Source organism: Heterodontus francisci, chromosome 43 (assembly GCF_036365525.1).
Source record: "Heterodontus francisci isolate sHetFra1 chromosome 43, sHetFra1.hap1, whole genome shotgun sequence".
NCBI lineage: Eukaryota > Metazoa > Chordata > Chondrichthyes > Heterodontiformes > Heterodontidae > Heterodontus > Heterodontus francisci.
The window spans coordinates 17,928,023-17,953,610 of NC_090413.1; the positions used below are offsets into that span (position 1 = coordinate 17,928,023).

The 25,588-nt window shown below is 43.8% G+C and overlaps 2 protein-coding genes across 12 annotated transcripts in view; one reads left to right on the forward strand and one right to left on the reverse strand.

Moving 5' to 3' along the window:
• Window positions 1-3,113, reverse strand: part of brd4 (bromodomain containing 4) — a 218,749-nt gene extending 215,636 nt beyond the window's left edge. For 3 of the 5 annotated variants that reach the window (XM_068020994.1, XM_068020987.1, XM_068020990.1), the window contains exon 1: window positions 1,950-2,120. In XM_068020994.1, the coding sequence (XP_067877095.1) occupies window positions 1,950-1,996 (47 nt within the window). In that variant the 5' untranslated portion in view covers window positions 1,997-2,120. Of the gene's footprint in view, window positions 1-1,949; window positions 2,121-3,042 lie in introns of those variants that run through there. The other 2 variants (XM_068020991.1, XM_068020993.1) reach the window with 2 other exon arrangements.
• Window positions 2,417-25,588, forward strand: part of LOC137355629 (volume-regulated anion channel subunit LRRC8C-like) — a 48,611-nt gene continuing 25,439 nt past the window's right edge. For 2 of the 7 annotated variants that reach the window (XM_068021002.1, XM_068020996.1), the window contains exons 1-2: window positions 2,417-2,507; window positions 20,935-21,091. The gene's annotated coding sequence lies outside the window, so the exon portion shown is untranslated. Of the gene's footprint in view, window positions 2,508-2,751; window positions 3,205-20,923; window positions 21,092-25,588 lie in introns of those variants that run through there. The other 5 variants (XM_068021000.1, XM_068020999.1, XM_068021003.1 and 2 more) reach the window with 4 other exon arrangements.

Consider the following 25,588-nt stretch of genomic DNA (forward strand, 5'->3'; position numbering starts at 1 on the left):
AACATAAAAAGGCATTATTTTTTCAGTTCAGCCTTCCTTCTTGTCAATATAACCACTGACACAGCAAATACAAGATTGAGAAATGGTAATCTGGTGCACGTCACTGTAAGCATGCACACACATGCATAATGTAAAACAACCTTAAAATGCATTTGATTAATGCATTAATTTACTCTTAGGATAAATATCAACAAAATACACTTCTTTTAACCCTAGTTCATAATGTTACATAATCAGTTATCTAACTAAAAGCCACAGGGTGAGGGTTGATATCAAATCAGAGTCCAAATCGCCTAAAATACCAGATAAGGGAGTGTTAACCGATGGTGTCATTATGGACTCCCACAAGGTATTTGGTAAGGAGTTACAAGATATTATTCACGAAAATGAAAGCATAGGAAATTGGAAGTAATAGTGTGACAAGAGGTGCTAATTAGGTGGGAGGCAGAAGACAGAGACAAGGAATAAAGAGAACTTTCTCTGATTGGCAGAATATGGCAAGAGATGTCCCCCAGGATCTGAACTGGGGCCTCAGGTTTTCACTGTGTATATTAATGACGAATGAAAGAAGAGAGTTTTACATACCAGTTTGCAGATGCTACTAAGTTAGTGCAGATGGGAGCAAGAAGTGACAAAGGGACAAAGACAAACTACGCAAATGAGCAAAACCATGTTTGACCGAGTTCAATGTAGTGGAAGGGCAAGGTCACCCATTTATTAGGAAAAAATGTAGTATTTTAATGGAGAGCATAGAAGCTATTGACAAGGAAAGGATTTAGGTGTCCTTGTACATAAAGCTAATGCACAAGTATGAAATGTTAAATAAGACAATATTGGCCTCAGGGGAATTGGAATACAAAAGTGAAAAGGAACTGATGTTTCAGTTGTGCAAAGCCTCAGTCAGATTCAAGACTGACAGATTTTTGCCGTGCAAGATATAAAGCTAAAGGGGGTAAACGGAGTTGAGGTATGGTTCAGCCATGATTTAGTAGAATGTCAAATAGACTGGGAGGGCCTAAACAGCCTCCTCCTGTTCTTATGATTGCACCATCAGCCTCACTCCTGTTGACTGTGCCATGTTCTGCTGTGACTATTCAAAGCCAGAGACAACCTGCAAAACTATCTCGCTTTAGGTCGAGAAAAATAAGGTTCCAACATACTGCTCCAACATTTTAAAAAATGAGATTAAGTCCATAAACTACGTACTTCCGCACACATTCGCTTATACTTGACGAAATGGCCGGCACCTGAACCCATAATCTTGAGTAAACAAATCACAGCAATTTCTTCACAGCCTCAGGCAACTCAATTGCCTATGAAGGCGAAACGTTTGAATACTGAAATAATTCATTCTGGCGACATACGTGGTCTAAGCGGTGAATTTTGATTTTATCCGAACTAAACTTTCAAAAAGCGACTTTTAAGAGTACATTTACATCTTTACACCAGCTTTCATCTGGGATTTAAAGAATCATACCCATCTCTTAATTTGGCAGTAATCTCCAACTCAGTGCAAAACTAACGCTACAGATTTGGCTTTTTGCTGGCATTTCAGCACTGTAACCATTACAGCGCAGCACAGAAATGCCAGGCATTAATACAAGGCCTAGGGAAAAAAAATGGGGAGGTGAGGTAGTGAGAGATCCGCGCTCAGCAGACAGAGTCCGTTCGAAACTACCGACAGTGCCAAATCCGGCCGCACACCATTTTAAAGCGCTACGTGCAATGGGTAAGCAGACATTTGTTCCCTTGTTATTCAATATAAAGTGGCGCCGAGCTCCAGTCCGCCCCGGTTCTGGGCCTCAGACGCACAAAATGGCGTCAGGAAGCCGTTTCCCGCTCAGCGCCGATAACAATAAAAACTGATTCCCACCACCCCCCAAACCCCGACCTCGCCCTCCCTCTTCACCCCTCCCCCGCGGCTTGGCCTTGCCCCCGCCAGCACTCACCGTGTGGTTGGGCCTGCCGGGGCCGAGGAACCGCTCTCGCGCTCCATGCTGCCCCTTCCAAATCCACCCCGCTCTCGAAAACGGCAACCGGCTCCCGGCGCCTTTGGGAAGAGAGAGTTTGTGTGTGCTTTCCCCCTTCTCCTACTCCCCAACACACACACTCACCCCCGCCACTGTCAAAACCTTCCCCCCCACCCCCTCCGCCCCAGTTTTCCGTTTCGAATTTTTTCCCCCACTTTAAATCCGACACGAAGCAACTCCACAGAACCGAAGCCTCCGCTCCGCAAATGGCACCCCCCCTCGACGACACCTTATATACGGCCCGCCATCTTGAACGCTCCCATTGGCCAGGCTGGATCACGTGATCATCAACCGTCTGTCCCCATTGGTTGATACCCGCCATGTGACGCAAAGCCCGCGTCCCCATTGGTTGTCATCTCCTTGTGAGTCATAGCCAGGTCTCATTTTTTTAAAAAAAGTGGCGTCGTAAACTCGGTGATCAAAATGCTCAAGACATTCGGGTAATTTTTTAAGACGTTTCACTGTGGAGGGGAGGAGGTAAGTGAATGATTTCGGAGATATAACCAGACTTACAACTCCCCCCGCCCCCACCCCCAAAAAAATAATTACACCACCTCCGCCATGTCGAAATGGTGTATTGGTGGGGAGTTCATCACGTGACACAAGCCTCGCTCCATGACTGGTCACGATGAATCACGTGATAATGGACGCTTCGACCATCGTAAATTTTCACTACCCCAACCCACCCACCCACCCCATTTTTTTCCCAGCGCTTCGAAACCCACACCGAGTCGGAATTTGGGGCCGCCTGCTCCTCGAGGTGCTATATATCAAACAACAGTCACCCTGAGATAGGTAGCCCCAATCGATACAAATCCAAACCGGCCTGGGCCTACTAGGCCGCACCAACTCTTGTGTTTTTTTTCTTGCGCGTTTTCACCGAGTTTGACCCCATTTTGTTTTAACCCCCCGCCGCCTTCCACTGTGTATAAACCGGAGCTGCCTAGTGTTTTACTACTGACGGAGCGTTTCTTAATTTGGATTGCTTTCTTGTTTGTATAATTTTTTTTACCTGTTTGTGTGCGCGCGGCGTCCCGATTCCACACAACCTTTTCGGCCTCTGCGTGACGTCAGACGCACCCTGCGTAGCCGCTGTCAATCAAAGGAGATGGGACCCGCCCCCCTCAACCCATGATGGGACCTCCTTCCGTACACATTAACTTTTAAAGGCAAGGTAAAGAAAGACCTGCGTCTCGCGACCTCGGGACGTCCCGAAGTGCTTTCCAGCCATAATGTACTTTTTGAAGTGTAGCTTCTCTTCTTCTTTGGCCTCCTTGTCTCGAGAGACAATGGCTAAGCGCCTGGAGGTTGTTGGTGCTTCGTGAAGCAGTGCCTGGAGTGGCTATAAAGACCAATTCTAGAGTGACACACTCTTCCACAGGCACTGCAGATAAAATTGGTTGTCGGGGCTGTTACACAGTTCGCTCTCGCCTTGCGCTGCTGTCTTTTTTTCCTGCCAACTGCTGAGTCTCTTCGACTTGCCGCACTTTAGCCCCGCCTTTATGGCAGCCCGCCAGCTCTGGCGATCACTGGCAACTGACTCCCACAACATGTGATCAATGTCACAGGACTTCATGTCGCGTTTGCAGGCGTCTTTAAAGCAGAGACATGGACGGCCGGTGGGTCTGATACCAGTACTGAGCTCGCTGTACAATGTGTCCTTGGGGATCCTGCCATCTTCCATGTGGCTCACATGGCCAAGCCATCTCAAGCACCGCTGGCTCAGTAGGGTGTATATGCTGGGGATGTTGGCCGCCTCGAGGACTTCTGTGTTGGAGATACGGTCCTGCCACCTGATGCCAAGGATTATCTGGAGGCAGCGAAGATGGAATGAATTGAGACGTCGCTCTTGGCTGACATACATTGTCCAGGCCTCGCTGCCATAGAGCAAGGTACTGAGGACATAGGCTTGATACACTCGGACTTTTGTGTTCCGTGTCAGTGCGCCATTTTCCCACATTCTCTTGGCCAGTCTGGACATAGCAGTGGAAGCCTTTCCCATACACTTGTTGATTTCTGCATCGAGAGCTTCTCTTATAATGTAGGAAACGTGGCAGCCAATTTGTGCATAGCAAGCTCCCACAATCAGCAATGTGATCAATGACCAAATAATCTTGCTTTTGGTGAGGTTGATTGAGGGATAAATATTGCTAGGACACCAGGAAAACCACCACTGTTCTTCAAAAGTATCTTCTACATCTACCTAAAAGGGCCGATGGGGCCTCGATTATCATCTCATCCAAAAGACGGCACGTCAAACAGTGCAGCACTCCCTCAGTACTGCACTGAGTGTTAGCCTAGATTGTTGTGCTCAAGTCTCTAGAGTGGGACTTGACCTACAACCATCTGACTCAGGTGAGAGTACTATCCACTGAGCCATGGCTGGCAGAGTCTTGGAAAAAGTACAGCACAGAAGAAGGCCATTCAGCCCATTGTGTATGCGTCGGCCGAATAAACTATCCGTCCAAACTAATCCCACCTTCCAGCACCTTGTCCTTAGCCCTGCAGGTTACAGAACCTCAGGTACCTGTCCAGGTACCTTTTAAAGGAATTGAGGGTCTCTGCCTCCACCACCAATCCTGGCAGTGAATTCTAGACACCCACCACCCTCTGGATAAAAAAGTTTCCCCTGGTGTCCCCTCTAATCCTTCTATCAATCACCTTAAATCTGTGCCCCCTGGTAACTGACCTCCCCACGAGGGAAACAGGTCCTACCTGCTCACTCTATCTAGGCCCCTCATAATTTTGTACACCTCAAATAAGTCACCCCTCAGCTTCCTCAGTTCCAGGGCAAACAACCCTAGCCTATCCAATCTTTCCTCAGCTTCAAGCCCTGACAACATTCTTGTAAATCTCTCTCCCGAGCAATTCTGTCCTTTCTGTAATGTGGTGACCAGAATTGCACACAGTAATCCAGCTGTGGCCTAACCAACGCTCTACACAGTTTCAGCATCATATCCTTGCTTTTGTAATGTAAACCTCGGCCAATAAAGGAAAGCAATCCCTATGCCTTCTTCACCACTCTATCCACCTGTCCTGCCACCTTCAGGGCACTGTGGACATGCACTCCAAGGTCTCTCATTTCTATCCTTCTCAATATCCTCCCGTTTATTGTATATTTTCTTGTTTTATTTGCCCTCCCTAAATGCAATACCTCACACTTCTCCGGATTGAATTCCATTTGCCACTTTTCCGCCCATTCAACCAAAACATTGATATAATTCTGGAGTCCACGGCTTTCCTCCTCACTATTAACTACACGGCCAATTTTTTGTGTCATCAGCAAATCTCCCAAGCATGCCACCCACATTTAAGTTCAAATCATTAATATATACCACAAACAGCGAGGGACCTAACACTGAGCCCTGTGGAACACCACTGGGGTCCGCTTTCTGTTCACAAAATCATCTGTCGACTACTACCCTTTGTTTTCTGTCACTCAGCCAATTCTGGATCCAACATGCCACCTTCCCCTATATCCCATGGGCTTTCATTTTACTGACCAGTCTGCTATGCGGGATACTGTCAAAAGCCTTACTATCCATTGCACTACCCTCATCAATCCTCCTTGTCACTTTCTCAAAAAACTCAATCAAGTTAGTAAGAAATGACCTTCCCCTAACAAATCCATGCTGACTATCCCTGATTAATCCATGCCTAATCCATATACTGTCCCTCAGAATAGATTCTAACAATTTACCCACCACCGAGGTCAAACTGACTGGCCTATAATTATCTGGCTTATCCCTCACACCTTTTTTAAACAATCATCTGGTACCTTGCCTGAATCTAGTGAGGATTTGAAGATGATCCTCAGCACATCCGCTATTTCCTCCCTGGCTTCCTTTAACAACCTGGGATTTCAGGGATGTCAGACCCTCAAGCACTTTTCTCTCATGCTTATCGTATCTAATATTTCACACTCCTCCTCTTAAACTGCAATGTCTGCATCAACCCTCTCCTTTGTGAAGACAGAGACAAAAAACCCTGCCCACATCTTCTGCATCCATGTATAAGTTCCCCTGTACATCTCTGATAGGCCCTACCCTTTCCTTGGTTATCCTCTTGCTCTTAATGTACTGATAAAACATCTCAGGTTTTCCTTGATTTTACCCTGCCAATAATTTTTCATATCCTCTCTTTCCTTTTCTAATTTCCTTTTTTACTACACCCCTGCACTTTCTATACTCCGCTGGGCTTTCTAAATTATTAAGATATTTGTGATTGTCATAAGCTTTTTTTTTTTGCTTTCACTTACTCTGTAAGCCTTTAGATAACCAGGGGGCTCGAGATTTGGCAGTACCACCCTTTATCATATTTGTGGGCACATGCCTACACTGTGCTCGTAGTATCTCGCTCTCGAATGCTTCTCACTGGTTTGCCACTGATTTTCCTTCAAGTAGCTGTATCCAGTCCACTTTCACCAGGTCACCACCCAGTTTCGTAAAATTTGCCTTCCCCCAATTTAGAACCTTTGCTTCTGTTTTATCTTTGTCCTTTTAATGATTATGCTGAAACTAACTGTATTATGTCACGATCTCCAAAATGGTCACCCACTGTTACTTCATCCACTTGCCCAGCTTCATTAGCGAAGACTAAATCTAGAATTGCACCCCCCCCCCCTCCCCCACGCCTCATTGGGCTTGTTACGTGCTGGCTAAAAAAGTTCTCTTGAACGCAGTTGAAGAATTTTGTCCCCTCTGAGCCCTTCACACTGTTTGTATCCCAGTTGATATTGGGGTTGTTGAAATCCCCAACTATTACTGCCCTAAAGTTTTTGCACTCAGAAATCTGCCTACATATTTGTTCTTCAATCTCCCTCTCACTATTTGGGGGTCTGTTGTACACTCCCAGTATTGTAGCTGCCCCCTTTTTATTTCTGAGCTCCACCCATATGGCCTCGTTTGATGATTCATTTAGCATATCATTCCCTCCTCAAAGCTGTTATTGATTCCTTAACTAATAATGCTACATCCCCCTCCTTTTTTTTATCACCCTCTCCATCACGCCTGAACACTCTATATCCAGGGATGTTGAGCTGCCATTCTTGCCCCTCTTTAAGCCAAGTTTCTGTTACAGCAACGATATTGTGTTGCCTTGTGTCTACCTGTGCTCTTGACTCATCGGCTTTATTTACTATACTCCTTGCATTTAAACACTACTTTAACACTACCAAATTCCTGTGTTGCACACTTTTTAACCTTTGCTTCTTCTGCCTTTCAGAGTCGCTTGCAAATTTTCTGTGTCCTGTTCCCTACCTGAGATTGCCCTGTCCAAGACTGTGCTCAGGTTCCCATCTTCCTGCCAATATAATTTAAACCATCCCCAACAGCACTCGCAAGGATATATGTCCCAGTCCTGTACAGGTGCACACCATCCACCTTGTACAGGTCCCACCTTCCCCAGAACCAGTCTTAATGCCTCAGAAATCTGAAGCCCTGCCTCCTGCACCATCTTTCCAGCCACGCATTCATCTGGTGTATTTTCCTATTGCTATACTCACTAGCCGTGGCCTTGGGATTAATCTGGAGATTACTACCCTTGTGGTCCTGCTTGTTAATCTCTTTCCTAACTCCCTAAATTCAGCCTGCAGAACCCGAGCCCTTTTACTTGCTATAGCGTTGGTACCAATGTGGACCACGACCTCCAGATGTGCACCCTCGCCATCCAGAATATTCTGTAGCCACTCAGTGATATCCATGACCCTTGCTCCAGGGAAGCAAAATACCATTCTGGAATCATGTCTGCGACCACAAAAACACCTATCTGTTCTTCTAACCATAGAATGCCCTACCGCTATTGCTGTCTTGCTCAACTATTATATTTCAATATCACAGATGATTCACCAGAAATGTTTAAACCATCCAGCATTCTACAGATCTGAAAATTGGGCCTTTTCGGTAATGCTTAGACTTTGATGCTGCTGAAGACGTGCTGAAAATTAATTTAAAAAGAATGACTTCAAATAGCACAGGGAGAGGCAAGTGAAAAACAAAAACAAATCCCTGGGCTTATTCAGAAGTTGCAAGTTGATGTCATAGCCCAGAAAGTATGGTTATATATAAAGATACTACAAGCATAGAGTTTACTACATTAAATAGCCTCTACAGTAGTGAAGGCACATAGAGATTGGTCAAATTTGACATTTTAATTCTTTGTTGAGTGCTGTTCATTCTAAAGTTCTGCATTGGGCATCAATGTTTGCCTTGAAGGGTCCGTGATTGAAAAACTTCTAATCATTCTTCAAGAAGCCTTCTGGAGGGTGTCACTAATAAAATACTATGTGGCCTATCGAAAACTTTAATAATGTCTACATCAGGTCAGTCAAGTTGGGCCTATTGTAGCAATGGTGTTGTGCAGTGCTCACCAGTCATAGAAAATTTTACAACGCAGAAGGAGACCATATGTCCCATTGTGCCTGTGGGGGCTCTTTGAAAGAGCCCTGCTCCCTCACCTGCTCTTTCCCCATAGACCCGCAATATTTTTTCCTTTCTAATTCCCAGAAAAATGCAAGCAAAATGGATCTTACATGCTCATACTCTATGGTCACACATGCATGGGTCACTCAAAATGTCGCAAAGCAGGCAAAGACACCATCCTCAGCAATCCTGAACATCTTTTGGGGGGGGAACGCATGCCTAGTATAGTAAGAGCCAGATAGAAGGGTGAAGTCTAGTTCAATCTCTGTACTAAAGTAGTTTTAAAATTGCTTTGTTCCCCCACCGCCACCCCCCCCCCCTCCCCCCCACTTTACTGCAGGGACAATTGTCAGACAAGGTTTCAGATCCTGCATGGTGTTCAGTAACACCTACTGGAAAATGCTTATTTAAATGTAAGGATTGGGCTCTGTTGTAATGCCCTCCAGAATTGAACAGCTTGCCAACGCTCACATTAGAAGAACAATGAATTGAAGCGACAGGAGAGCTGTGAAAGGAACAATGCCTGAACAGAGTGTGAATCTTCAAAAGAAGAGGGCAAAAAAAGTATACTAACAAATGGAAGAACAACCTCCGTGGGCCCTTCCAGGTGACATATAGATGTTGCAAGTGGATATTTTAATGAATTCAGTGCAGTCACCTACCTCTATAAAGCAAAGAGGATCTTTTGAGAAGTTGACGTACGAGCATGAGAAATGAAAGGCTATTCAGCCCACCCAGTTAATATTGGTTGTGTATGTAAAGTCTTGACTTGTGTTCCAGACAGACATTTCTTTCGCCATGTCTGCCAAGATTCATGCCTGTACCCCTCTACTCCTCATGCAGGAGCCCACTCCATTTTCCTCTTAAATATGCTCACTGCACTTCATGGCAATTCATTTCACAAGTTCACTACTGTTTTAAGTGTGCAGAAATTTTCTTTTGCAACACATATTCAGTTCATGTTTTACACTGTTCACAGGTAAAATGTCGTCTTTCTTGCCTGTAGTGATGCCAGTATTTTAGTTGGCTTGCATTGGTTCTCACTTTCAAAGTTCCTGTTATCACTAATGTAAACAATTACTGAAACCATGGTTACGGAAGCTTCTGAAGCTAAATGCAGAATCATACAATTGTTGAAACCACGGTGATCCAGTGTTCTATCATTACTTGTGTTTTGTGTTTCTCAATCAGTATCTCTTCTTTTAAAGTCAAACAGTTAGAATAAACCAGCAATGGGTTAATCATGCGTTTTCTCCTTTGCTTGATTCCTTATTTAATTTTTGTTTTTGAATGTTTTTCCTCAATGTTGATATTATCTGGTGAGCTGTTTGGGAAGAATTAAATAGGGTAAGGGAGTTAAATAACATGGTCAGTTATAGTTAATAACTAATGGTGTAGATCTAGTCAATGTGTGAGGTTACTTCCGGCAGATAATCCTGGAAATACCATTGATTTTCCAGCCCAGATCTGCTGTTAAACTGTTGGATTACAAGAGGATTTTGCAGTTCATGTCTTGGGAGGAATAGGAGTCAGTATAATTTGATGAGGACAAGGTAACAGGTGAGCAGGTCTTAGTGCAAGATAGGATGCGGGCCATGAGGTCTGGATCCATTGAGTCGGCATTATCCAGTACAACAACAACTAATTCCTGGGATGGAGGGATGTCCTACGAGGAAAGATTAAATAGACTGGGCCTTTATTCTCTGGGGTTGAGAAGAATGAGAGATGATTTCATTCAAACATACAAAATTCTTACAGGGCTCGACAGGGTAGATGCAGGAAGGATGTTTCTCCTGGTTGGGGAGTCTAGAACCAGGGGACAACATCTCAGAATAAGGGGCAGGCCATTTAGGACTGAGATGAGGAGGAATTTCTTCTCTCAGGGTGGTGAATCTTTGGAATTCTCTGCCTCAGAGGGCTGTGGAGGCTCAGTCAATGAGTATGTTCAAGACTGAGATTGATAGATTTCTAAATATTAAAAACATCAAGGGATACTTGGATCGTGCAGGAAAATGGTGTTTAAGTGGAAGATCAGCCATGATCTCGTTAAATGGAGGAGCAGGCTCAGAGGGTTGAGTGGCCTACTTCTGCGCCTATTATGTTCTAATTTGTATTTATATAGCCAAAGTGATTCCTGACAACGCAGCAAGTCACTGACGTCATCAGGCTGCGCCCAGATGTGCACATGCGCAGACGGGCTCCTGCTCTCTGCACATGCGCTGCGTTCCGACTTGCCAGGACTGGTTAGTGCATGCACCAATGACGTCATCGCGTGACGTGTATATCTTCGGGCAACGCGCCTGGTCAGCCTCTGCGCGTGCGCTTTACGCGTACAGCAATGCAATGCTACCGGGTATTCACCCATGCATCCAGCTCCGCTCCCCCCTTTGCTGCTCTCGCCAGCCGCTCCACTCCCTGATTTAAAGTAATTGGCAGGAGGATTAGAGGGGAATTGAGGAGAAATTTGTTCATCCAGAGGGTATTGGGGGTCTGGAGTTCATTTCCTGAAAGGGTGGTAGAGGCAGAAACCCTCATTGCATTTAGAAAATCCTTGGATATGCATTGAAGTGCCATAACCTACAAGGCTACAGACCAAGAGTTAGAAAGTCGGATTAGGCTGGATAGCTCTTTTTGGCCAGCACAGCCACAATGGGCCAAATGGCCTCCTTCTGTACTGTGAATTTTCTATGTTTCTATTTGCTGATGTCCCCCAGGACCTGACTCTTGATGGGCTACAGTCCACATGTACCTGCTAACTCCATTTCCTCATCTAAGTGACCATTCATCATATGTGTTCTGAACAATAAATGTTGGCGGAATGTGCAACTTTGATGGGGTCTAATCCTGACTTTCATACAGGTGTAGTTGTCTGCACGAGTCAAGGAATAGCATTCAGGAGTAGAAACCTTGGCTGAATATTTTCCCTTCCCCAGTTCAGCAGCTTTGATGCTAATTGTATCATCCCAGAAAAACTGCCACAGTGAACAAGTATTGGCTTAACAAACAGCAGATACAGAGAAACCTCCTCTATCACTGAAAGTATTTAAAGAGGAGGTAGCTAGATTTTTGAAATATTGGGGAGTTGAGGGCTATGAGTAGCTGGCATGAAAGAGGAGTTGTGGTCTGGGGCAGATCAGCCATGATCTTACTGAATGGCGGGGCAGGCTTGAGGGGCCGGATGGCCTACTCCTGCTACTGTTTCTTATGTTCTTATCAACCATAATGAGGGGGCACACATGAAAATGAGCAGAGAATTGATTCCAAATCTTGGGTCTTGCAAAAATGGCAAATCAATTCTTATGCACATAAATGAAAAAAGTGCAATACAAATTGAATTAAATCTTTCTGAGGCTAAGGTTGAATTCAGTCTTATAGGATGAGATTGGTATTTGTGGGTAGTGAATCAAGGCAACATCTTGTGCAAACTTTGTCCCCATGAAAATTCTGGCAAGATATTCAGGAGGGCAAATAACTGCAGCATAATTATTGAGGGTTTTACTGTAAAGAATAGCAGAGTGCACAGAATTAGTACAATAAGCTGTGCAATAAGAACTAAACCCCACTTTATCAATCATGTCACAATCATTAGTAGGTGTTTTTCCTTGGAATAAGCCAGGTTCCTCCATTCCCAGCAGTACTGACATTGTTCAACAATTTTCTCTGCAGGGCCTCACCTCATAAACATTTTCTTGTGCAGGTTTATTTATTCTGCTCCAAAAGCTTCTCTATTTTACAACAAATGGGTAAACCAGTCACAACCTAGGGGACTGAAATATCTTGGAACAATAATAGGGAGGACATTAAGTTGCAGACAACAGCGAGTGTGCTTGTTGGGATCCTGTAATTGACTTCAATGTTCCAGGGCTTAGAGAGGAAATCAGCTCACACTTCCATTCCTGACCTTGTCAGCAAGCCTTCCTCAGAAATGAGCATCTATTCTCAATCGTCAAAATTATGGAAGGAGTCATCAATAGTGCTGTCAAGTGATTCTTACTCACCAATAACCTCACCAATGCATAGTTTGGTTCTGCCAGGTCCACTTGCCTCCAGATGTCATTGCAGCCTTATTCCAAACATATGGACAAAAAAACTGAATTCCCAAGGTGAGGTGAGAGTGACTGCACTTGACATAAAGGAAGCACTTGACTGAGTGTGGCACCAATGAGCCCGAGTATAACTGATAGGGATCAGGGGGATCCTGGTGTCCTGGTGACAGCTAACTTCATCTGCTTCATCAATTATCTTCTCCACATCATAAGGTCAGAAGTGGGGCTGTTCGCTAATGATTGCACAGTGTTCAGCTACATTTGCTACTCTTCAGATAATGAAGCATTCCATTCCTACATGCAGGAAGACCTGAACAACATCCAGGTTTGGGCTGATAAATGGCAAGTAACATTTGTGACACAGAAATGCCAGACAATGACCATCTCCAACAAGAGAGAGTCTAAGCACCTCTCCTTAGCATTCAATGACATTATCATTGCCAAATCACTCTCAATCAACATATTGATCAAAATCTCATCTGGACCAGCCACATAAGCCTGGATGGATGCAACTACAATAATACTCAAGGCGCTTGATATTACTGGGACAAAGCAGTCCACTTAATCGGCACCCATCCACCAGCAAACATCCATTACTTTTCCCTTCCTGTGGCCTTCTATCTACATGATGCACTGCAACAAGTAGCAGATCTTTTCCTGAAGCACTTCCCAAACCCATGGCTTCCATCATCTCGAACAACAAGGGCAAATCGTGTTTAACTAACTTGATCCACTTGGCCGACCTCATTCCCAAGACCCAGGTCTAGCAGGGTCTCCTTTCTCGTTTGACTAGCATCATACTGTTGCAGAAAATTTTCATTAACACACTCTAGGAATTCTTGTCCCTCACTGCCCTTTACACTGCTGTTATCCCAGTCTATGTTTGGATAATTAAAAGTCCCCCATTATAACTAACTTATAATTTTTGCACCTCTCTGTAATTTCCCTGCAAATTTGTTCCTCCATGTCCCTCCCACTAGCTGGTGGCCTATAGACAACACCAAGCAATGTAACAGCATCTTTTTTGTTCCTTAGCTCTAGCCAAATTGATTCTATCCTCAACCCCTCTAGGACATCTCTCCAGAGATGAGGAGAAATTACTTCTCTCAAGGGTCATGAGTCTGTGGAATTCACTACCCCAGAGTGCGGTGGATGCTGGGACATTGAGTAAATTTAAGGAGGAGATAGACAGATTTTTAATTAGTAAAGGGTTGAAGGGTGGCGAACAGGCAAGAAAGTGGAGTTGAGGCCGAGATGAGATCAGCCATCATCATATTGAAGGGCAGAGCAGGCTGAATTGCCTACTCCTGCTCCTAAGTCTTATGAATCTATGTACCAGAGGTAGATAGAGAGAGGCAGAGGTAGATAGATTCTTGATAAGCAAAGGTGAAAGGTTATCGGGGGTAGGCGGGCATGTGGAGTCGAGGTTAGAATCAGATCAGCCATGATCTTATTGATTGGCGGAGCAGGCTCGAGGGGCCCAGTGACCTACTCCTGCTCCTAATTCGTATGTTCGTAAATACCTCTGCCTTAAAAATATTCAGAGACTCTACTTTCACCACCTTTTGAGGAAGAGTTCCAAAGACTCACGATGCTCTGAGAAAAATAATTTCTCCTCATCTCTGTCTTAGATGGGCGACACCTTACTTTTAAACAGTGAATCCCTAGTTCTAGATTCTTTCACAAGAGAAAATATTCTTTCCACATCCACCCTGTCAAGACCCCTCAGGATCTTATATGTTTCAATCAAGTCGCCTCTTACCCTTCGAAACTCCAGCGGATACAAGCCCAGCCTGTCCAATTTTTCTTCATAAGACAACCCGCCCATTCCAGGTATTAGTCTAGTAAACCTTCTCTGAACTACTTCCCACGTATTTACATCCTTCCTTAAATAAGGAGACCAATACTGTCCACAGTACTCCAGATGTGGTCTCACCAATGCCCTGTATAACCAACACAACCTCCCTACTTTTATATTTAATTCCCCTCACAATAAACAATAACATTCTATTAGCTTTCCTATTTACTTTCTGTACCTAAATACTAACCTTTTGTGATTCATGCACTAGGACACCTAGACCCCTCTGCATCTCAGAGCTCTGCAATCTCTCACCATTTAGATTATATGCTTTTTTATTCTGCCTGCCAAATTGGACAATTTCACATTTTCCCACATTATACTCCATTTGCCAGATCTTTGCCCACTTAATTAACCTATCTATATCCCTGTAGCCTCCTTATGATTTATGAGAATGGTTCCAGGGATGAGGAACTTCAGTTATGTAGATAGATTGGAGAAGTTGGGACTGTTTTTCTTGAAGAAGAAAAGGTTGAGAGGAGATTTGATTGAGGTATTCAAAATCACAAGGCATCTGGATAGAATAGGGAGAAACTGTTTTCATTGGTGGAAGGATCAAGAATCAGAGGGCACAGATTTAAGCTAATTGGCAAGAGAAGCAAAGGCGACATGAGAAAAAACTTTTTCACGCAGCGAGTGGTTAGGATCTGGAATGCACTGCCTGAGAGTGTGGTGGAGGCAGGTTCAATCGAGGCATTCAAGAGGAAATTGGATTATTATCTGAAAAGGAAGAATGTGCCAGGCTATGGGGAGAAGGCGGGGGAGTGACACTAGGTGAATTGCTCCTTTGGAGAGCCAGCACAGATACAATGGGCCGAATGGCCTCCTTCTGTGCTGTACCCATTCTATGATTTATGACCAGGGCAGTAGTTGCATGGGAACATTATCACCTCCAAGTCACACATCATCCCGATTTGTACATTAATCTCTGTTGATTCATTGTCACTGGGTCAAATTCCTGGACTATCCTACCTAACAGCATTGTGGGAGTACCTTTGGACTGCAGTGCTTCAGGAAGAAGGCCAGCCACCATTTTCTCATGAGCAACTAAGGATGGGCAATAAATGCTGACTTAGCTAGCGATGGACGTATCCTGAGAATTAATTTAAAAATCTGTAAAAACCAAACCAGAACAGAATTAGTCTCAATATGCTGCTCCAGTGAGGAATGATGCAACCTAACAGCATTCACTAGACAGACTAGGGCTACTTTAGACATTAAAGACCAGAAGATCCCAGGTTTGATTTTCAACTGCTGCTCAGTGAGCAGGTTTGATTTTCAACTGCTGCTCAATGTGCATTTGTGAAATAAAAACAGAAAATGCTGGAAATACTCAACAGATCAAGCAGCATCTGTGGAGAGAGAAACAGAGTTAATGTTTCAGGTTGATGACCTTTCATTTGTGAAGCCTAGGAATGTCAGATGATAATGATGTTCAACTCGGCCATGTTTCCTCCATGAACTACTGATTGGCTGCCAGTTTTTTTGTTTGCACTGACACATTCTTTTTTTCATCAGACTGTTGCTTCACCCATCACCATCCTTAAGAGTCTCAAAACCAAGCTGTTTGCACACACTTATCCCATTTGGGATATACCTCATTTACCTTTGTTTTATTTAATCATTCATGGGATGTGGATGTCACTAGAAAGGCCAGAATTTATTGCCCATTCCTAATTGCCCTTGAGAAGTTGATGGTAAGCCACCTTCTTGCACGGTAGTGTTCCCACAGAGCTGGTAGGTAGGGAGTTCCAGGATTTTGACCCAGCAAAGACGAAGAAACAACAATATACTTCTAAGTCCAGAACTTAAGTAAAAGCTGATGGATCTAAGATTGAGATGTTCTCCAAAGTTTGCAGAGTATAACCAGTAAAGATCACACAACGTGGTGCAGAGTACTGATAATCTTGCTATTTGCCCAGCTAGGGCAACTCTATCCATTAGACCATTAGTTTACAAGGACTGTCTGGAACCGAAGGGAAAGATCTGGCTCTGCCACCCATCTCAGTGAATTTTCCATCATAATCAATGAGCTATACTGGCTAATCAATCAATATTACCTTGGAACAGTCTGGATCTGCCTGGTCCACTTTACCACCAAAGAATGCCTTGGTTCCAAACTTCAATCGGCAGACTGATGCCTCTCACCCCTCTCCAACAACAACTTCTATTTATAGAGCACCTTTAACATAGTAAAATGTCCCAAGACGCTGCAGAGGAGCATTATCAAACAAAACTTGACACCGAGCCACATAAGGAGATATTATGGCAGATGTCCAAAAGAGGGAGGTTTCAAGGAATGTTTTAAAGGAGGCAAGCCAGAGAGGTTTAGGGACGGAATTTCAGAGCTTAGGGCATTGGTAGCAGAAGGCATGGCCGCCAGTAGCGGAACTATTAAAATCAGGGATGCCCAAGAGTCCAGAATTGGATGAGTGCAGATATCTCAACGGGTTATAGGGCTGGAAGAGGTTACAGAGATAGGAAGGGGCAAAGCCATGAAGGGATATGAAAACAAGAATGAGACTTTAAAAATAGAGGCATTGCTTAACCAGGAGCCAACGTAGATCAGCGAGCTTTGAGGTGATGGGTAAACAGGACTTGGTTTGAAAACTCGCTAGCAAATAACAGGTGTTAGGATTCTTTGTGACTGGTCCTGGTGACCAGCACAACTCTCCAAAAAATGTGTGATTCATTGCCTCTTTGCCCCTAATCATAGCATGGACACACACTATATGCATCAAGGTGGTCACACTAGGTTGGAGGTGTGGAACCTCAATAGCAGCTGAATCTAAGCCAATCATAATGGAAAATCTCAGAGGAATAAGCAAATACTGCACATGGGAAAACCATCAGAAGCTGGAAAATCAGACATCCTGCTGCGTTTTGCTAAAAGACCCTTGATGTTTCAGGTCCACACATGGTTACAGATATCTCCATGATATTTAGCGTTCTTTGAACCACTGCTCTCACTACTTCCTGAGATGCATGCTCAACTCCACGTGGTGCCACATGCACACTCTCAACCTCTTTCTTCAGCAGCACTGATTCAGTCTATTTCAGAGTTGTCCTAGTCTGCAGTGCATTTCATCCTTCCTCCCATCCGGTACTTAAACATAAAACTTTCTTTCTTCCTTTCAGCTGTCAAGGACTGCAAGCTTCAACAACTCTTAGAAACCAACGCCACTCCAGATCCTCCTTCTCTTTTGCTTTCGTCTGACCCTGACCCTCCTTCCAATCTTGCCCTTTGCTGGTTTTCGGGTTTCATCGACCTGAAATTTTAACTCTATTTCTCTCTTCACAGATGCTGCCAGACCTGCTGAGTATTTCTACCATTTTCTGCTTTTATTTCAGATTTCTAGCATCTGTTTTGTATTAGTGTTCATAGCAATCAGATGAAAAGATAATCAAGAACTACAGCACAGCCAAAGAGCAATGTGTGACATGTTAAATTCTTATACCCAGCTGCCTTGTAAGAGATCTCAATAGCTGTTGTCTCACAGGTGAAAATATCACTTTGACAATATTGGATGACTGCTAGCATCCTTGGAACCCATATTCCTGCACATATCTACCTTCAGGTGAGGGAGAAAATTGAGGGTGGGAGGGAATTTTTAAAAAAATAGAAAGTCTTGTATTTAAATAGCACCTTTCAAGACCTCAGGTCGTCCCAAAGTACTTTACAGTCAATGAAGTACTTTTGAATTGTAGTCACTGTTGTTATATAGGAAAAACAGAAACCAAGTTGCGCACAGCAAGCTCCCACAAATAGCAATGGGATAATGACCAGATAATCTGCTTTTTAGTGATATTGATTGAGAAATTAATATTGGCCAGGATATTGGAGATAAGTCCCCTACTTTTCTTCAAAATAGTGCCATGTGATCTTTTACATCCAGCTCAGAAAGCAGTTAGGGGCTCGATTTAACATCCCATCCAAAAGACAGCACTTTCATCTAGTACCTTTAATGTTGTAAAACAGCCCTAGATACTTCACAATCTAGTTATAGTATCATACAACACAGGAGGAGGCCATTTGGCCCATCAAATTTGTGCCAGCTCTTTCAAAAAGCAATCCAGTTAGTTTCACTGCCCCCCGCCCTTTCAATATGCCCACAATTTTCTCTCCTTCAAGTATTTATCCAATTCCTTTTTGAAGGCTACTATAGAAGCTATATCCGCCACTCTATCAGGCAATGCATTCGAAATCCTAAGCATTCATTGTGTAAAAAAGTTTTTCCTCATGTTGGCTCTGGTAATTTGGCCAATCAAATTAATTCTGTGCTCTCCTGTTAGCAACTCTTCAGCCATTGGATTTAGTTTCTCTTTATTTGCTCTATCTAAATCTTTAATGGTTATAAACAACGCTAGCAAATCACCTATTGGCCTTCTCTGCTCTAAGGAGAACATCCCCAGCTTCTCCAGTCTGTGCACTCCAACAGTACAGCACTCCCTCAGTATTGCACTGGAGTGTCAGCCTAGATTTCTTTGTTCAAGTCTCTGGAATGGCTCTTGAACCCACAACCTTCTGACTCAGAGATGATGAATGTAGAGTTGGAACAGCAAAACTTGGTCTTTCTGCTATAATTTGTTAGATAACAAAATGTTATAATATTGCATTTACACATGTGGTATAAGCAAGCCATTAAATCAGTAAATTAAAAGGAATACTAGCAATGAATGTGAATTATGGACTGTGAATTCACCTTCAAATCGGCCATATTAATCATTGGGGAAAGTTAGTACTGCATAATAACAAAGTTTTATTTTACATTTTAATTGATACAAAACATTTAGCAGCAGATCTATCTATGCATTTTTACACATTTTTACACTTATGCTAAAATAGTTCAATTGAGTGGATTGATTGGATTGTGCAATTTTTGAGATTTTCCATACATATCTAAAAAGAAAATCTTGACACCAAGATTTAAATTCAAATAATAGTAATAATAGTGGTAGACACTTACTTCTGTGTCTTATGATGTGAATTCAAAAATACTTGACAGAAAATGTCTAAGGTTGAAGTCAAACCTTACGCATTGACAATGCCAACCTGCCCGTATTTAATATGTAGACTCTGAGTTCTTCCATTTTAAATTCCATGCATGTAGAGAAAGATTAAGAGGTTGCTACAAGATCTGAAGCATGCATCTTCCATTTGCCGTTGCAGCCAATTCACTCCTGGTGCTTGAAATTTTTTAAGGGGGAAGACATGAGAGCATGGGACCAGGAGCTGAGGGTGGTTGTGCCTTCATGTCATCATCTCTGCTGAGCTTTCTTGTATGAAGGAATTAGAGACTAGGAAGAATTCTGCTCTGCATGTTGGAATTGTCTGGCGGTGTAATATAGTTTTATTTGTTTTAATTTTTTGGCTCTACTGGGCTATGATTCAACAATGTGTAAGTCAACTTACTTTGTTAATGTTCAGTTTGTTTTAAATGAATGTTGAAAATTTACTTCTATTTACCTGCTTGTGATGTTTATGGCCTCTCCCTCTTGCCCATCTTTTCACCGATGATTCTGTTTTTCGGTATCTCCTATCTCTCCTGACGGTTCTCCAGGCCATTCAATTGGGTCTTCGTAAGTCCTGTACAGTTCTGTAACTCCTCAATAATTGAAAATGATGACTATTTGGGGCTTTGCTCTAGCCGCCCCTATTGAAGAGCTTCCTTAGATTAGTGCAGTGTCAAAAGTACTTATAATTCACTTTGGGACATCCTGAGTTCTGAAAGGCACTATATAAATGTGAACACTTCCTTTCTCTTTCGCTCGACCTAGGTAGCCAGGTGAAGCAGTGACTTCCATATAAACCTCCTTCAGCTATTCTATTTCCTATTTTTTTTCTAGTGATAAAATTCAGTAATTTATTCATTTCCAATACTGGCATCTCTGCATACCTATAGAATCACACAAATTGTAGCATAGAAGAGAAATTTGGGCTCATGCAATTTGGGCTGGAGCTAGCTCTTCAACTGGAGCTAGCTACTTTAGTCCCATTTCTCCGACATAAACAAAAACAATCTATAGGGAAAATAATTTCTCCCTTACGTTTAAATGGGAGCACCTAATCGCCCCTTTACCCTTTTTAATTTGGCAACTGCTCAAAGGATGGGAGAGAGGGAAAAAAACTACAAATCCCAAGAGGCACCGCTCCAGTCCGACCACACATACCACCCCCCCCCCACCCCCCGTCCACCCTCCACGTGCCGTTATGATTGACGGCAAGGCGCCCCAATGGTAGTGCCAGGTGTGCAAATTTTGACCAATCAGCGCGGAGAGGAGGCGGGGTCGTAGTTACTCGACTGTTGCTTCAAGCTACGCGCGCCGGCATTTGAAAAAAGGCGGGAGCGGAGTGCAAGGTGGTGTCGCCATTTCTATTGGAGCCTCCCCTCATCAGTTGTTATTAATACTTAGAAATGGACTGAAGTATCTTAAAAAAATTCTAGCCCAACATCTAAATGTTAGGTGTAAAAATTGTTTCAGTAAGTCTCCACACAATTTTGAATAATTTTTCTAGACCATGTTTGCATACACTCAGTGGTTCAGAAAGGACCCATTCCTATTTTTGAGTTGTATTTCAGAGGTTGAATGAATGCATTATTCCCTGTGAAGCTGCTGGCTGGTACCACCTAGATGTGGAAAGGCGCACATTATCATGAGGCACCTTGTCCGATGCTGGGACCAGATGCAGAACACTTGATCAAAATCAAACAATCCTCCTGGGCTGTCAGTGTACAGGTATGTTTATTATTTTAGAAATGCATAGGACTTTAAGATGCTGAGCCTGTGGGAGGTGTCATCTGCATTTACATCTGCGCAGTTTCTCTCCAATACACCCTGTCATGAACACGCCAGTTGGAAACCTGAATTAAACTTTAAAAAGAAACAAGAGATAATAAATACTGATAAAAGATCACTGCTAGCAGCTAAAAAGGCCACCGCAATTTGCATCTAAATACCCTACGTACCAATGTATTGAGGTGGAGACAAAGGTCTAGTGAATCTCCAACCAGAACAATGGCTTGAGAATTTTGAATGAGCTACCTGCCTTGCCTTCATTAACAAGACATTAAAGGCAAACTTGGAACATTAACACTAGTGGAGACAAACCACTCAAAGGGTAATTACTGAGACAATGGGACCTGAGAGAGGTTGGGAATTCTTAGATAAAAACAAAGTGATTCTTGACAACGCAGTGGCCTGCTGACATCATCAGAGTGCGCCAAGCTGCGCACATGCACTGCTACACCTCAACAAGACTAAGTGGTGCATGCGCGGGATGACGTCACCGCGCAGGGACAAAGTCATTGCATATCCGCGCCTGGTCCATCTTCGCACATGCGGGTTAAGGCGTCATCGGGTATCCAGCCCCCACCCCCCTCCCCCCCAACTTGGCTGGAGGGATCGGCTGAATGGGAGACTTTGAGACTGGAGCTCGATCCCTACCACTCGTTTCCCCCCAACTCAGCTACTTGTTCCCACCCCACTGGCCGCTCTTTCCCCTCGGCAATTCACTCCAGGCCTTGATGCTTCCCCCCCCCCCCCCTCAGAAGCTCGCTCCAGACCTCGCTGCTTCCCACCCCCCCGGCCGTTTATTCCTCGCTTCACGCCAACCCGCTCTCTGGCCGCTCGCTCCCTGCTTCCCTGCCCTCCCTCCAGCTGCTAGCTCCAGGACGCGCCGTTTCCCTCCTCTTGCTTCTACGTCGCCCCATCACCCCATGCTTCTTCGGGCGGTGCACAGAGACCGATCAAATGTGGCAGCGAGTAGCCGAGAGGAGGGAAGCGGCACGGTCTATAACTAGTCGCTGGAGTGGGGGGTGGGGGGGGATTGGGAAGCTAGCGGCCAGAAAGCGGGGAACAATCGGGCAGCAGAGTGAGGGTGTGCAGCGAGGTCTGGAGCAAGTGACTGAGTGGGGAGGAAGCCGCTGGTGCGGAGGAGGGGGAGAAAGTGAGTTGCTGAGTGGGGAGAGCAGCCAGTGGGGCGGGAGCTAGTAGCTGCGTTCGGGTGAAATCAGTCCTGGTCAGTCATATAAACAAATCACAATAACGAATTGGCAGCACATATTATACTCTGCCCGATTTTATTTTCCATCACTAGGGGTGCCAAATCATTGTCTTCCAATGGAAATTCAATCATAAAATTCCTTTTGTATTTAATAGGATTACTGGAATATTAAATGGATCTAAGGATTACAGTTAGTATCCAATAACTACATAGTAGCACATTACTGAGCTTCCATCCAACTTAATGTAAGGTATCTAGCCATAAGCATTTCCTGTGATAAATTGAGCAGTGCCATCTTTAATCCTGGCAGCTGCCTGAACATCGCAGACACTGGCGTTCCAGTTGAAGAGCCTGCATTTATGCATGTGCAAGTACTGCGCCACCTAGTGGTTATGTTGTCAGCAAACGCAGCCAAACAAAAAATGCTGGAAATACTCAGCAGGTCTGGTAGCACCTGTAGAGAGAGAAGCAGAGTTAACACTCTGGTCAGTGACCTTTCATCTCAATTGGCAAAGGTTAGAAATGTAATAGGTTTTAAGCAAATAAAGCAGGGGTGGGGCAAGAGATAACAAAAGGGAAGGTGTTGATAGGAGAGAGGGTCACAGCATCTGCAGCAGTTTGGTTTTACTTTGGGAATTCTTAGACCTGATCTAATTAAGTTGCAAAAGAGAGAATACACTGGGCCTTCATGTGACTGAGTCTCCATCTGTGTGAAAACTTGCAGTTCCTTCTCTCTCCAGCAGACAAGCACCAGAGATTGACCAGTGCAGGACCCAAGTGGGGTCTCTCTCTCTCTCCAGGCCACTCTGCAAGTTCGAACCCTGCCTGCTGGCTGCAAACATCCAAGCCTATCTTTGTTACAGACAGAGACCCCAGGTAGAAAACCATTTGCATCACTGTCTCCAAGAAAACCCTGAAACAGTTGGCCACCTCTACCAGCCAGAAACTTCAGGGCCACTGAGTTCAGTCAGAAGACAGAGCAGCACAGTGGTTAGCACCGCAGCCTCACAGCTCCAGCGACCCAGGTTCGGTTCTGGGTACTGCCTGTGCGAAGTTTGCAAGTTCTCCCTGTGACCGCATGGGTTTCCGCCGGGTGCTCCCACAACCAAAGACTTGCAGGTTGATAGGTAAATTGGCCATTGTAAGTTGCCCCTAGTGTAGGTAGATGCTAGGAGAATGGTGGGGATGTGGTAGGGAATATGGGATTAATGTAGGATTAGTATAAATGGGTGGTTGATGGTCGGCACAGACTCGGTGGGGCAAAGGGCCTGTTTCAGTGCTGTATCTCTCTGTCTAAGACAACTGCATTACCAGACGCCACAAACTGTAGATTCTTTTTCATTGTTCCAGACTCTAATCCGACCAATCTATTCTCCTGCACTCTGTAACCTATTTGTGTGTGTGTGTGTGTGTGTGAGAAAATTGGAGCGTAATTTATTATTTTACTTAGATCAGTTTTTGGTTTTAAGTACAATAAACAAACCTCTTTCTTGTTTAAACTTAAGAAAATCTGTCCGATTGGTTCTTTTATGATCATAGCAGATAAAGGGTTAAACACTCACTAAATTGGTAGCATATCCACTGTGTTACGAAAGTACTTCCATTTTTTGTTAAATTTTGAGGACTTGTGTTTTTAAAACTGGAGTTTTAAGGAGTTGTCCATAGTTTGCCTGTAGACGGAGTTGACCTACTCCTGGGGAATGATTTGGCCAGAGCAAAGGTAATAGCTTCTCCAGTAGTCACAGAAAGACCAAGTGAAGTTAGAGACAAAACAGTTGCAGGAAAATATTCCAAGAATTTTTCCTTCATGTGTAGTGACCCAAGCAATGGCTAAACAAGTTCCATTTTCTGAGGTAAAATTGGCACCACAGACAGATAGCCAAATATCTGAAACTTTCTTTGGGATTTGGAAAATCCAAAGGAAATGTTTAATAAGTCTTCTCTGATCAAGGCTCAGCAAGTCGATCCACAGTTAAATAAAGTGGCACATTCGGCTCTAGTTGAAGCTGAGGCAAAGGGAGTTCCAGAAGACTACTATATTAAAAATGGATTCTGATGAAGAAGTGGAGACTCCTCACAGATCTGTGGATGAAGAATGGACGGTTGTTCATAAGATAGTGGTACTGCCCAAGTATCGCCGGGAAATATTAAGGATAGCCCATTAAATTCATATAGCGGGACATGTGCGGATCCGGAAGACTCAATCACGTATAGGTGGATATTTTTAATGGCCAGGTCTTTCCAAGGACGTCGTACCATTTGGTAAAACATGCCATATGTACCAGATTGTAGGAAAACCCCAACCTGCCATAAAATCAGCACCTCTAATTCCCATACCAGTTTTTGGGGAACCATTTAGTAGGGCGTTAGTAGACTGTGTACGACCTTTACCTAAAACAAAAGCGGAACACTAATAGATACTCACTATCATGGATATGGCTACTTGGTTCCCAGAGGCCATTGCCTTGAGAACAATTTCTGCTAAGGTAGTGGTAGAAAAGTTAACCCAGTTCTTCACTAGATATGAATTACCGATTGTGAGTCAGTTGGATCAAGGTTCCAGTTTTATGTCCAAATTATTCAAGAAGTTTTGGGTAATTTGGATATAACACAGTTAAAGTCTTCAGCATACCACCCACAGACACAAGGGACTTTAGAAAGGTACCATCAGACCCTCAAAACGATGATCAGGGCATACTGTCATGAATATCCCCATGATTGGGATAAAGGGATGGAATTTCTTTTGTTTGCCACTCGAGATTCACCTAATGAGTCAACCGGTTTTAGTCCTTTTGAATTAGTTTATGGACATGAGATAAGAGGTCCTCTAAAACTAATTAAAGAAAGGTTTTTGGAACAGAGAGACGAATCCTCTGTGCTAGATTATGTATCTGTGTTCTGGGAATATCTCATGAGAGCCTGCAAAGTGGCTCAGGCACACCTTAAAGCTTCCCAAACCCATTAAAAAAATGGGTCAACAAGCATGTCAAGACCCGAACATTTCAACCAGAGGATGAGGTGTTAGTATTACTGCCTTTACAGGGTGAATCACTGAAAGCATGGTTCAGTGGTCCATATAAAGTGGTCAAAAGAATTGGGAAAGTAAATTATTTGATTGACACCCCAGATCGCCGGAAGAAGAATCGGCGATGTCATATCAATATGTTGACACAATATCATCGCTGGGAGGAGGATAAACAAGCCCAGGTATGTCAGTTAGTAGGGTGAAG